At 43.7% G+C, this 14649-nt stretch overlaps 1 protein-coding gene across 3 annotated transcripts in view; it reads left to right on the forward strand.

The window, feature by feature from the left end:
• Positions 1-336: 336 nt before the first annotated feature.
• The window catches only part of nvl (nuclear VCP like), a 37957-nt gene continuing 23644 nt past the window's right edge, over positions 337-14649 (forward strand). The window contains exons 1-13 of one of the 3 annotated variants that reach the window (XM_083923522.1): positions 387-442; positions 1085-1594; positions 2820-2897; positions 3291-3361; positions 4348-4400; positions 4747-4837; positions 4942-5008; positions 7655-7900; positions 8795-8894; positions 10454-10530; positions 10688-10822; positions 12352-12453; positions 14402-14519. In XM_083923522.1, the coding sequence (XP_083779648.1) occupies positions 2841-2897; positions 3291-3361; positions 4348-4400; positions 4747-4837; positions 4942-5008; positions 7655-7900; positions 8795-8894; positions 10454-10530; positions 10688-10822; positions 12352-12453; positions 14402-14519 (1117 nt within the window). In that variant the 5' untranslated portion in view covers positions 387-442; positions 1085-1594; positions 2820-2840. Of the gene's footprint in view, positions 443-801; positions 899-1084; positions 1595-2819; positions 2898-3290; positions 3362-4347; positions 4401-4746; positions 4838-4941; positions 5009-7654; positions 7901-8794; positions 8895-10453; positions 10531-10687; positions 10823-12351; positions 12454-14401; positions 14520-14649 lie in introns of those variants that run through there. The other 2 variants (XM_083923521.1, XM_083923523.1) reach the window with 2 other exon arrangements.

Consider the following 14649-nt stretch of genomic DNA (forward strand, 5'->3'; position numbering starts at 1 on the left):
TCTCCACCACGATAAGGTGATGGTTCCCGGAGAGGGAACGGTAAAAACAGAGGAAATAAAATATATGTAATGTATGACCTTTTGGGGCTTCTGTACATTTAGCCTTTTATATATATTAGTTTTACATATATAAATAAAATTTTAACATATATAAATGCATCTATATAAATATATGAAAAATATATATTTTTTGTAGTTTTTTGTATCATATATTCTTTTTCACAGCGTAATGTAAAACTACAGCCTGTACTACACACTCCAGTCCGGTAGATGGCGGTATGTGGACCTAAAGTTTCATAGCCGTCTGCCATGGACTCGAAGAAGAGTACACTCACACACATGTCCGTTTCCGGGGTCTTCACCATGTCTCGTCACGCTGCCTGGACGTAAACACCGAGGAACACAGTGTGGACTCGGTAGATGTGGTAGTGTTTGGGTGGAGGTAAGGAACCGCATGCGACGTTAGAGCTGGACTTTTGGGTTTGACTTAAACCAGTGCTCAGTGGGAGTGTGTTAGTGTGGCTTGAGTTCTGCCTGTCCCCCACTTTACTCTCTCAGTTTAAGAGGCAGGGTCGTCTCCAGCAGCGTTACACTTAGTTACTCTGTTCTTTATTTCCTAAAATCCGTTTTGAGTTTGGTCACGTTTTTTCCCGCTTGCTAACAGTTTCCCTCATGTTTAACAGTGGCCATATCAGCCATGATAACTGACAGTGGTCCCAATAGGGTGATGTAGATGGAGCACTCGTTGTTAATCGATCAAAAGCCGTATATTCAACACTGGTGAGCCAGCTGTTGTTCAGGAGTACAGTGATATTATTGTCCTTTAAGGAGGTTTGTGTCACTGTCATGTGGTGTTACCAGTAGACGTACAACTCCAGTCATTTGGTCCAGAACTCAGGTGAGTCCCGAGTCATTTTTTGTCACAGGCTATGTCAAGTTAAGTCTAGTCCTAAGGTAGGATAGAGAGGTTGGATATGTAGAATCTTTATCAAAAGTTATATTTAAAAAAAAATAAACACACCCAAGGGGCGTTTTGAGGGGTCTTCTTCATCTTCAACCGCTTATCCTTTGCCTTCCGGCTCAGCTCTCTTTTCGTAGAGTGACTGCAAAACCACCTCCTCTGCTCCGATTCTCCGGCCAAACTCACGCTCCATCCTCCCCTCACTCGTGAACATGATCCCGAGGTACTTGAACTCCTTCACTTGGGGTAAGGACTCATTCCCTACCTGGAATAAGCAATCCACCGGTTTCCTGCTGATTTAGAGGTGCTGATCCTCATCCCAGCCGTTTCACACTCAGCTGCGAACCGATCCAGCGAGTGCTGAACGTCACTGACCGATGATGCAATCAGGACCACATCATCTGCAAAAAGCAGAGACGAGATCCTCAGCCCACAGAACTGCAACCCCTCCCCACCACGACTACGCCTCGATATCCTGTCCATGAAAATCACAAACATGATTGGTGACAAAGCGCACCCCTGGCAGAGGCCAACCCCCACCGGGAAGGTCCGTTGTTCCACGTCCAGGACGGAATCCGCATTGCTCTCAGCCCAGCACCGTGCAGCTCGATTGGCATTCAGAGAGAAGGACAGGTGAGCCTTTGGCGCCCGTTCTCTTCACAACTGACAGCAGGTTCACACTGAGCACATGTGTCGGGCAAGAGAGTCTGGGGACGCAGTGGCGGGGAGGCTTATCATTGGAGGCTCGCACAGACCCCCATGTCATAAGCCTTATTCGGTGATTTTTACCATCTGTAAAACAGTCCGGGAAAAATCCCCAGAGAAGCTTAAATGTTGTTGTTTTTTTTAATCTAACCGTTTAAAGGTTGAATTTGGAGAATGAGCAGAACATCGCCATCTAGTGTCTCAAGATCGCAGTCGCAACAACAAAAAATAATTCCAGCAGTCACGTTGTCAGGTTGGTCAGACCCGGCCCAGTAGCCTCCAGGAGACCAGAGCCTGTTTGAACCCATCCCCTCTGGCAAATCACACCATAAAAATAAGTATTAGAGGAGTTAGACTGACAGTTAGCGTTAGCCATTAGTGTTAGCCGTTCCAGCTAAGTAAAGATAAAAGGGATGTTAGCGATCAAGGAGAAGCGTAGCCATGTGGGCGTGCGTTTGAATGGCGTTTCTCTCCTTTCTCTCAGTCCATGGAGTGAATGCTCGGCCTATATTGACTCTGGTTTTTGCCCGTCTCCGCTCACTCAGCTGCTGGGACAAATAACGGACCCTTCACTGAGGCTCCGAAGCAGCTGCAGGATTGGCAAACTCCATTTCACCCAGTGCCAGCCTACAGTAGCGGCACCCAACAACAGACAACCCTGGCAATATTAATTCAGACTAAATATATATTTTTTTATGGAAAAGCAATACTTTCATTCTTATCCCCTCAAAACACTTTATTTTTTAAATAAAGCTTTTAATAAAGATTCTACATATTCAACCTTTAAGCTGAATAGAAAAACACAGGTTGTAAGTTATTACAGTTTATGCACTTGTCTGCAGCGTACAAAGTAAGCACCATCCACTGGCCAAACGCTGGTGAAATATGCCATTGGTTGGTAGATGTGCCGCTCTCTCCAGCCAAATAATAACAATGGTATTATTTCTCTTTTGAGTGGCTGGAAAAACTTCAACGTTCTTTAGCCATTTGTACAGTGAACAAAAAAAAAGTTACTCTTGTAACCTGCTTGTCTGTTATGAAAGGCATTTTTGAGAAGCAGTCATTTTAGGGGTGTTCCTCTTTTCTTAAACTAGTGTTGAGCTAATGTGATTCCAATTGTCAGTGTAGTCTTGTTGTGAATATCTTGCCCCAGGCTCAAAGAAGAAGAACAGGCATGAAGAACAGAAGTGGTGGCAGTCAGGACGGTCGGCTGCGACAGAGAGTGGAGCAGGTACATGTGTGTGTGTGCGTGCGAGTGCGTGTGAGTGTGTGTGTGAGAAAGTGAGTGTGAAAGTCCAAACTATGTTGCATTATGGACTAAATAAAATTCATCTTATCCCTCATTAATCTACACAGCTCTTATGATTTTAGTTGTTATCAGTCAGTCATTCACCAAGCAAACTCAAACTAGCAATATTAAAACTAAATGTATAGCATTTATCTCAAAGTAAATTTCTTAACGAAACAATAGGGTGACCGTCCTGTCGTCGGAGGACATCATGAGGGAGACAAAACCAGTGATGTCCCATAAATGTAACTGCCTGTCTGATCTTGTTCTTGCATGAATTTCCTGTGATTTCCATGTTATTTTTCCTGTGTAATTGACATGGAATTCTGTTTTCAGTACATGTCAACCAGCGCCAGTGAATATGTCGACCTTTCAGCCATGGCCCTGGAGCTTCAGAAACTCTACAGGTAAGTGCATCACAACAGTGATTTGGTCTTGGTCAAACTAAAGCAAAGGTGATGACTCTGCTTAACTTTGCTGTAATCCGTCCTACACTGACCTGTGGAGTCACAAAATCAACCAAGGAACTGGATTATAAACATTAAGTATGTCTTTTCCTTTTAGATGTTAAAGTGGAATTCGGGCGCAAAATCCTCCCAGGGTCTTTCTTTGGCACTTTCATCCATCAAATTAACCATCAAGACAGTTTTTTAGTGTAACAACTATGAACAGGAGAGTCGCTAACATTCGGACATGGCTAACGTGATTAGCTCGGGGCAGTACAGTGAAGGCATTCAAAGGTCTTTTTTAACCACTAATACTGCTCAAAATAACAGCAAACCTCTGCAGCAGCACGAGAAGAGTCCTGACACAGAAAACAAAGCACCAATGGGCTCCTTCCTTTGGGATTGACTTTGGTAATCCACTTGAATGGACTTTACTATGAGAGGAGCTGGTACAGGGGCCAGTAGGTAAGTCTTTAAAACACTCTTTTAATAAACTCCATGTTCACTAACTACGTTGTTGGTGCTTTGTTTTCTGTGTAGGGACTCTTCTCATGCTCCTGCAGAGGTTTGCTGTTATTTTGAGCTGTATTAGTGGTTAAAAAAGACGTTTTAATACCTTCACCGTACTGCTTCGACCTAATCAGTGTTAGCCACATCCGAATGTTAGAGACTTTTAGCGACTCTACCGTATTTAGTTGTTAATAGTTGTTACACGAAAGAAACTGTCTCGATGGCTTATTTGATGGATGTAAGTGCTGAAAAAGACCATAGCATGATTTTGCACAGGAATTACACTTTAACAGACAATTAAATAGATGAATATAACTTTTAAGTGACACTGCATTTGTTTGAACTAGACTGGACACTGAGTGAATGTATATATATATATATATGTGTGTCTGTATGCAAATGAACAGTGGTGAAGTGTCTTTTTTTTTACTCATTAGAATGGAGTACGGCAGAAGAAACAAGATAGCTTTCAGGATTCAAGTAGAGAAAGGTAAGAGGGGCAAAACCAGGTTGATGCTGTATCACACCGACAGCAGTTTGGCTGACACGTATTTTCAGGGGTAGTCTGAAGCTGAAACGTGACCACGGCGGATAAAGAGGATTGTTTCGATTTAGTTTCGTGATAATGGAATTATCATCATGTAATCACCAAACCCCCCCCCCCCCCCCCCCAAAAAAAAAAATCTCATGTCAAGATAAAATATTCTTCAATCAAACACACATGACCTCTCCAGACTCGTGTAACAACCAATCCTTTCCAGTGTTCATGATGAAATTCTTTTTAATTTGATATATGTGAGGAGGTCTGATTTGCCTTTTCCATCTGCCTTTCCTAGTGTATGAGGCAATCATGAAGGAGTCTGGGCCAAATGACCTGGAGAGCAAGCACTTAGCTAAGAGAGCCAAGCAAAGCCACGATGACACTAGGTAAAGGACACTCTGCTAACTGTCTGCTTTCAACGCCCAAGGTTGTCTTTGACCTGCTGTCTTTTTAAATGTGCGACTAATGCCGTACAAACCTGTGTCAACAGGGATGGCAGCTGTAGCAGCACCTCAGAGGAGTCCTCTGACACTGAGGACCTCATTCTGGAGAACACGGTAAGAAATGATGTGAAGGTGAAATCTGATGACCTGACTCGTTTGTTTCACAGAAGTGTCTGAGAAGGCTTCATTAGGAACTGATTGGGAAAGGGCAGACAAAAATACCTGGCATGTGATTGGGGGAACCATCTGCCTATCAAACTCATGCTGAAGTCAATCGGGAGAAGAGAGAAAACGTCTTTACTGTTAGGGAGGAATTTATTGTGATGCTCAGGCTCAGTAGGCAGCCTTGTCTGGTCCCTCTTTCCAGGCCAAATGGGTTTGAAATTGCTCCATTTATTTTCACTCTGGCTTTTGGTCTATTAATAGTGCTTTTTAATTTTGAATATGTTGAAATATGTTTTTATCGGAGTCTAATGTTACATTTAAGTAGACTGGAGCAGGATCGGATAAATCCATTGTCTCAGTATTGCAATTTGTAACCCTATACACGTCCCTTTGATACATAAGGTAATAATCAAGCCTAGAATAAATCAAATGTGGGTGAGAAGTGAAGTTTTTGTCTGATTCAATTCTCTCCAAGTATCTGAGAGACTGAGCTCCCTCATCATCATTTTTATATTTCTCTCCTGTGTAGCAGGGTTTTGATGTGTCTAAGGTTGGGTGTAGTAACATTGAAGTCTCCACCACAGATTAGGGTAGCCTGCACTTCCGAGACTAATAACTCACTCAGATGATGGAGGAGCGTAGACATTAAAGAAGGGAACTAAAGCCCCCTGTAGATAACCTCGGACCAGAACAAATCTCCCATCTAAGTCTTTCTTTTCATTGATTCACTCAAAATTTAATCTTTAGAAATTGGGATTACCACCCCAGACGGGTACTGATTAAATCGCCATTTTATACGTTTTTCATGTTCCGCGTTTGATAAATGTTCCTCTTGGAGGAGAGCTACTTCCACTTCTTTCCTCTTTAATTTTGCCATAATCTTGCTCCTCTTGGTTGGATTGCCTAGACCATTTCCATTATATGTAATGACCTTAACCGACTTGGTGTTTTGCATTATATATCAGTTAACGATAGTTGATGCCCTGAACGCCTAGATACAAAAGAAAGGGGGAAATCGCCCCTGGTGCTGTGAGTAACAGTAGCACCAACACAACCGTTAGCTACAACCAAACAGAGAACAGAACCAAAATGGAGTGAGTTCCAATGATGAGGCCTCTTTCATGGCCTTGTAACTCAGATGGAACATGAGTTTAGAGGGAAAGTCTCTTCCATCTAGCGATGAGAGAGGCCCTCTTCAGCCTCACAGCTGATAGACAGGTCTGCAGTGTCCAGTAATATGTCCCGACTTCACACATTTATTCCTTATGCCCTTAAAATCATCTACTTATTAGTTGTAGTATTACACACACAACCTCACTGAAGATATGTTCGCTAGTATAGGATTCTTTCATGGGACTCTCAAGTCACAAGGAAAAATATATATGTAATGTTTGGCGCTCAGGTTCTCCCGGTTTCCTCGCCTTCTGCTGGGCCGCCATGACAGCTGGCTGATCTGATCCAAAAGAGAGGTTGGGTTTTTCAGAACCGTCACCGGTATCCCCCTCTCTTCCATGTCTGCCGTTGCTGTCTCTGCCGAGTTGTAGGTCAGCGTGCCTTCCTTGTAGTACACCTGGCTGGGAATGGGGTCTGAAATCAAATGCTTCTTTCGTTCTGTGTAGTCCCTCCACTTTCTCAACAGTTCCAGCGCGTAGTCTTGGTCCATATGTATCTTCTTCCCTTAGAAGTTGAATCCTTTTCTTTGCCATGTTTTTTTGAGAATCTCTTCTTTCATTTTAAAGCTGGAGAATTTGACCTTGATGGACCTTGGCGGGGCTTAGACTCTCAATATTCAGGGCTTCAGAGGACAGGAGCTCCAGGCCTTTAACTAACAGTTCTTCCGTGCCTTCTTCAACTCCCTCCTTCACCCCATGTAGTCTGACATTCTCCTGTCCGGAGTGCCCCTCCAAGTCCATCAATCTAGCTTCTGTTTGAGCCTGAAATTTCACCAACTCAGCCCAAACCACCTCTGAAGACTGGACTCGAGTCTCTGCTGCATCTATGCGCTCCTCCCTCTCTTGGCTAGAGTCCTTTTTAAATTCTCGTAGCTCTTGTAAGATAAATACGAGATTAGCATCATGGCTCTGTTCCGGGTCAGTCGGCAGCGCGTCTGCTAGCCTGTTGTCGCTAGCCTGAGACAGTCTATCTTCTTCCACGTTGTCGTTCTCCTTCCTTTGCGTGATACTTTTCTTGGCTTTCCTGGACATCATCTTTGGCCCGTTGCATTTGCATTTATATTTCCTCGTCCCAGAGGAATTTGGAGTCGTGGCGGGGCCGTGTTTAAATTTTTCAGTTGGGAGCCTTTGCTGCCATCACTTCGCCTGCTAGACCGGAAGTTTGTGAATCCTTCTTTGATAGAGCTAGGCTCACAATTTCCCTTTCTCTCTAGCTGTGCTATGGTAGGCTAAACCTATCCTGGACTTATCTGTGTACTGATACACAGAGATTAACCAATATCCATCCTGTCATCTAACTCTGGGGTAGATTATTAATAAGAACATTTTCAGAAATGTTGGACTGTTCATTAAAATTATTTGCACAGCCATTTTTGACAGTGAGATCTAACCATTCCTTGTTGCTTCTTTTCACCATCCACAGCCTACCAACCACATGAACAGCTCTCTTACATCTCTGTACCGGAAGGGAAACCCTGACTCTAGCAGCTGCTCACCCAGGAGAGATCAGCCCGCAGCCTGCAGTCCTGCTAGCATAGCCAACCCCCCTCCCTGTGCAGGGACGCTGGTCTCCGCTGGAGGCTGGTTCATTGACAGAGGCAGAGGCACAGAGAAGAGTAACATCTTCATCGACCTGTGTGAAGAGGATCCGACTAATACAGCAACAAATGTAGGTTCCAGTGGACTGCATGTCTGTGTCCTGAAGGACGCAGGACTGTTATATGCTGGCGTTGCAACTAAGTAGGCAAAAGCATTGTTAGTGGTAATGCCGTCAGTTCTTAGAAATGTATTGTGATCCCAGTATTTCTCAATGATACCAGCCATGCTGGTGTGTTGGGCAGGCCCTGCTGCTTTTTGCTGGTCTGTCCTTGTGATCCACGAATGACAGTGTCAGTCAAATCATGTGTACTTTTTTTAAATACAACAACACTGCAGGTCTTAATGCACAATTCCCGTTTAGTGCTCAGATCTGATTTTATGCTTGTCTGTTCACATTGCATCTTTAAATGTGACCTGTCTACAGATTGTTGTGTGAACAGCTCACGCTCCTGAAGTGACATCAGGAAGGAGGAAGAGGAGAAAGACAATTCATATTTGAATGATGAGGTGTAAAACTTCACTGTCTGCCTGCTTCACTGCTCTCCTCCATGTTTGTTTTGATTTTGTTCCTGGCTCCTGCCTGTGGCACACTTTTTTTTTCCAATCAACTTTATTGGTAATTTATTTACAAAACATTGCAGCGCGGGTCAGAATGACATCAAAGACACATTAAATGTGACCTGGCTGTTCTGATTGCAGTCACAGATACGTATCTGATTCAGTAGCACATTTTCAAAGTGGCCTAATTCTGATTAGAAAATGTCAGATTCAATGGGACTTGTGCAAATCAGATATTGGTCACATATGAGTGAAAAAAATCAGATTAGGGTCACTTGGAACTGCAGTGTGAACGTAGCCATATAGGGGTTAGTGTGGCTGCCTGATAATCTGACCCTCTGACTGCAGGCAACTGACATTGCTTGACGCATTCACTTACTGCCTGTTTTTATATTTGTGTCAACAGCAGGCGGATGTGTCCACGCTGAAGCCTGATAAATATCCCAAAAAGTCAAGAAAAAGGACAAAGATATCTAAAGAAACCACTGGCTCCCTGAATAAGAAAGGTACTACTTTGAATAGTTTACCAGTCAAGCTATAAAGTATAGATTCTTAACCTCGTTATTGAACAACACACAACAATGTCATGTGTACTGAGCTTGCCAAGCATTGCCTGTGGGGATGCAACTGACTATTATTTTCATATGTTAGTTTAATTCCGGCGTAAAATCATCCCATGGTCTTTTTCAGCACTTGCATACATCAAATAAGCCAGTGATACAGTTTTTTTTGTGTATGAACAATTAACGGAGAGATCCGGCAGAGTTGCTAACAGCCGGATGTGGCTAACACTGATTAGCTCGAGCCAGTACGGTGAAGGCATTAAAACATCTTTTTTAACCACTAATACTGCTGAAAATAACAGCAAACCTCTGCAGCAGCATGAGAAGAGTCCCTACACAGAAAACAAAGCAGCAACAACGTAGTTAGTGAACCCAGAGTTTATTAAAAGAGTGTTTTAAAGACTTACCTACTGGCCCCTGTACCAGCTCCTCTCATAGTAAAGTCCATTCAAGTGGATTACCAAAGTCAATCCCAAAGGAAGGAGCCCATTGGTGCTTTGTTTTCAGTGTAGGGACTTGTCTCATGCTGCTGCAGAGGTTTGCTGTTATTTTGAGCAGAATTAGTGGTTAAAAAAGACGTTTGGATGCCTTTTATCACTGTAATGCCCTGTGCTGATCAGTTAAAAAATGCTATTTATTTATTCCAAAATTATTTCTTTATTTTCCTTATAAACTGAGATAATTTTTTAACATTCAGACACCGTTTTTCACAGTACATACTAATATTTTGTGATAATGTATTTGTGATTTTCATGAGCTGCAGGCGGCAATCATAGAAATGAAAACAAAAAAAGGCTTGAAACATTTTGCATTATCGCCCCATACTGGGCAGTCTTTACCCTCCAAGCTTGTGTAAGATACTGGGCAGGACCCTCAGGCTCCCAGGCCTCTGGGAGCCTGAGGGTCCTGCCCAGTATCTTAACTCCTAGGACTGCACTCTTCTGGACAGAGATCTCAGATGTTCAAAGAATTTGCTGGAGCCACTGTCCCAGTTTGGGGGTTACAGCCCCAAGTGCTTCAATCACCACTGGAACCACTGTTGCCTTCACTTTCCACATCTTTTCTAGCTACTCTTTTAGTTTTTTCATTTTCCAACTTCTCCTGTTATTTCTTCTTGATGTTGCTGCCTCTTGGGATTTCTACACCAATCACAACTGCCTTCTTCTGCTCTTTGTTGATCCCCACGATGTCTGGTTGGTCAGCTATCACCATTTTATCTGTCTGGATGTGGAAGTCCCACGGGATCTCTGTCTTTCTCAGTCACCTTTGGAAGTGCCTCCCACTTCAGCCCATACTGGGCACAGATGTACCTGTACCGCAGTCCTAGGAACAGTTAGGAGTCTGAGCAGAACCCTCAGGCTCCCAGACCTCTGACAGAGGACCTGAGCTTGGAGGAGAAAGACCCCCATGATGGGCAGGTGTGGGATTGTATTTATATCAGTGCTGTCTTCCACTATTTAGTATTTATTTACTATTTGTTTTCTGTGTAAATGCCCTTTCAGCAAATTCCAAGTCACTAGAGCTGCAGTATCCCGCTCTGAAGTTTGAAGATATAGGAGGGAATGAAGAGACGTTAACGGTTAGTACCTTTTAACTTTGATGCTTTATTTGTTGCTGTCTTCTATTGACAGAAGTTGTTCAATTCTAGACAATAGCGCTTTAATTTCACAGTGCTAAGCGTATGTTATATTAGCTTATTAATAGTTTTCACTTGTTTTAATTTGCCATTGTTGCAGGAAGTGTGTAAGCTGCTGATTCACATGCGTCACCCAGAGGTTTACCAGCAGCTGGGGATGGTTCCTCCAAGGGGCTTTCTCCTCCATGGCCCTCCTGGCTGTGGAAAGACCCTGCTGGCCCAAGCTGTGGCTGGGGTGAGTACTGGACAATGCTTTGGGAATAGTGTTTTGTGTTCCTCAGGGGTAAGGAACCTGTGCACGCTTGCGTGTGTGTGTATGTCTGTGCGTGCGTGCGTGTGTGTGTCTGCGCGTGCGATCATAAACTAAAACCTTTGTTTTAGAAAATAAGCAATGAAAAATTGTCATGAACTGAAACTAAGTAAAAATGTTTCCTTTTTAAGAAAAAAAAAAACTTAACAGAAACAATCCATTTGTGGTTTGTACTTTTGTTATTGTGTTTCAAAGCCAGTCGGAGAAACCAACAAACTGCATAGTATTTTTGATTTTCAGTTTTAAAAAACAAAAAAACCCGCAGTTTGTTTGCGTGATATTTGGATATTTACATTTACAGATGTTTCGGTTGAATTGAGTTTCAAGAGTAACCCTGTTAACTGGCCATTTTCAGCTGAAAGCGTCTGTGGTTGCCATAGTGACGGCAGATGTTAATAACAGGAATAGAATGCGTAGCTGTCCTTGTGAATGCCTCTGTTTAGTTTTTCATGAATGCTAAACATAACGTCCCCTCCGTGATCAGTCTTTATAGTTTTGTTTGAGTAAATGTGTCAGTGGAGCTTTAGCTGTTGCTTGTTGTTTCAGTAAACAGGAAGAGAGCGAGTTCCTCTTCTGATAATATCCATGATTCATTTTCTCAAACCACTTATTCACCATGAAGCCTGAGTGAATAAACATGTTACATAAAAAAAAGTTATTCGCCACTTTTGAAACGATAAAAAAGGTGTTTTAATGGGATTTGAAGTCATACCATTGTGGGAAAATAAACAAAAGTCAAGAGATGAAGCCAGTGCTCCACCATCCCTGTACCCATTACTCCGGCCTAGTAAAACATACCTCATATAGTATCTCTATTAAAAACACGAGGCAGACGGATCATCTGTGACCACACTGACTGTTCATGCACTATACTTAGGTCGACTGGTTTCTAACACAAAGTGTCCGTTAACCAGTCAATTCAAAACCCATTGTAGTGCTATGAATCAATGAAGCAAATGTTAGTTTATATGGTAATAGTAGTACTGTGACCACCGCAAACCCTTCAGCAGCATCTTTTTAAATGTCCATGAAACTAAAAAAATTTTTGCAAAGGCTATGCAAGTTAACTTTGTTATGACATAATGTTCTAAAAGCGGAAGTGGGAAACTTTCTGGAAGAAATATGTTTTTTTCATATTTGCTTAAACTGTCACTATATCCTGACAGCACAATGAAACATCATCTCTACCTCTCTGTCTGCTCCTAATGTCATCTGCAAGATCCACTGCACCTGACCAACAACCAATCAGAGCCGAGGAGTCTCTGACACAGTGTTAATAATTGCTTTGATCAAACTGTGAAACTAGACACTGATCAAATATTGATGTATATTCTGTGACTGCATTGCCTATTTCTCACATACAGTGTTTTAAAAACACAGTTTATACATAGTTACTTGTAAACGAGAAAGGTCCAGGGTTGGTTTATATAAAGTGATGTGGTTTTGCCTTTCAGGAGCTGCAGCTGCCCATGTTGAAGGTGTCTGCTCCAGAACTGGTATCTGGAGTATCCGGGGAGTCTGAACAGAAGCTCAGAGAGCTGTTTGACCTGGCTTTGGTCAGTAGTGTTTTTCTTCTTTTAAATCAATCTAGAAGTCTCACCAAAAGATCAGACTGGAGCAGGTAGTACACATATGTGACCAGATACCAAAGTGATGTTCCTCTGCTGATGCATTATAACGTCGTGGAAAAAAGGTCCCGACCTGGGCCATGAACTACTAACAGAGATTTTCTGGAGAGTCGTTAACAGCCTGCCATGGCTAATACGGATTAGCTCGGGACAGCAAGATGAAGGCATTAAAACGGCTTTTAAAAAACAAACTAAGTGGGAAATATCCGTAGATTTACTCAGGACCTCAGGAGGTCACCAGTCAAAAGAAGTAAAAACAGTTTAACCACTAAATAACACCAAACCTCTTCAGTAGCATGATAAAACGTAGTTAGTGAACCCAGAGTTAATTAAAAGAGTCTTTTAAAGACTTAAGCTGCGTTCACACCGCGACAGACGCTGTACGTTGTACGTTGACGTTGTATGTCATCCTGTCGCGTTTGTCATGTCTGTCGCTCCCGGTATGAATGCAGCTTTATCTTACTTACTGGCCCCTGTACCAGCTCCTCTCATAGTAAAGTCCATTCGAGTGGATTACCAAAGTCAATCCAAAAGGAAGGAGCCAATTGATGATTTATTCCAGAAAAACACTTAAACTTTGAGGTTTTTGCAGTTTGGTGAAATATAAGTTAATAATAGATGGTTACATTTTTATAAAAGTCCCAGAGGGCAACTCTCCTGCAGCGGGGAAACATTACCCGAGTTCTCAGGGGATGGGGGTTGTGTGTTATCGGAAGACACACAGCATGTGTGAGTGCAGGCACAGGTAAAGCCGACTAGCCTGCAACTTGAAGTGAAGAGAAACAGAATGGTTGGTGTCTGTATCTTTCCCGGCTGTGAAACAAAAATGAAAGCTTCCAACCCAGAAACTTTTCATAGGTTGCCATTGCGGTACGATGACCGTGCTCTGATAAACCAGTGGCTTATTGTTTTCAATATGGACACTGAGACGCCGTGTCTGCAGAAAACATTTTGAAAAGGAAGACTTCATAATTTCTTAAACAGCCAAAGAACCCAATGAAGGCGTGCTTGAAGAAGAATGCCATTCCGCGAGTATTATAAGTAGTATTATTGTTTTTTTTGCCCTTCCCCCTCCCAGCACCGCGCTCCTGCCCCTCACAGCACCGCACTCCTGCCCCTCACAGCACCGCGCTCCTGCCCCTCACAGCACCGCACTCCTGCCCCTCACAGCACCGCGCTCCTGCCCCTCACAGCACCACGCTCCTGCCCCTCACAGCACAGCGCTCCTGCCCCTCACAGCACCACGCTCCTGCCCCTCACAGCAACGCACTCCTACCCCTCACAGCACAGCGCTCCTGCCCCTCACAGCACCACGCTCCTGCCCCTCACAGCACCACGCTCCTGCCCCTCACAGCACCACGCTCCTGCCCCTCACAGCACAGCGCTCCTGCCCCTCACAGCACCACGCTCCTGCCCCTCACAGCACCATGCTCACAGCACCACGCTCCTGCCCCTCCCAGCACCGCGCTCCTGCCCCTTGCAGCCCCACGCTCCTGCCCCCCGCAGCCCCACGCTCCTGCCCCCCGCAGCACCACGCCCCTGCCCCTCACAGCACCACTCCCCTGCCCCTCACAGCACCACGCCCCTGCCCCTCACAGCACCACGCTCCTGCCCCTCACAGCTCTATGTCTTGGCATATGTAGGCAAACCTCAGAGAGCATCCAGAAATCCACCTGGCAAGCACTGAATTGTGCTGACATTGTGCCAAGTGATTTGATATAAAGTTATTGACAAAAATTTCAGTATTTCATTTCTTATCGTTTTCAACAGTATGCCACCAGTTTGCCTCTCAACAATACTGACATGTGTGTGATATGTTATATATGTTTTATACCATATCTTTCTCTCTGAACACAATTGGTCTTTCCACTTGCAGAACTCTGCCCCATGTATCCTGTTCATAGATGAGATCGATGCCATCACCCCTAAGAGAGAGGTGGCGTCTAAAGACATGGAGAGGAGGATTGTAGCCCAGCTGCTAACTTGCATGGACGGTAAGATACACTGCCTTCAGACTGATGTAATTCATTTAAGTAACTGTCACCTGACACTGACCAATCAGCAGATGTCATCTTGATTAAGCACTAATTACTGTCAGGGCAGTACAATGCATGGTTATGAGCT

Source organism: Echiichthys vipera (genome assembly GCF_963691815.1).
Source record: "Echiichthys vipera genome assembly, chromosome: 11".
NCBI classification, from domain to species: domain Eukaryota; kingdom Metazoa; phylum Chordata; class Actinopteri; order Perciformes; family Trachinidae; genus Echiichthys; species Echiichthys vipera.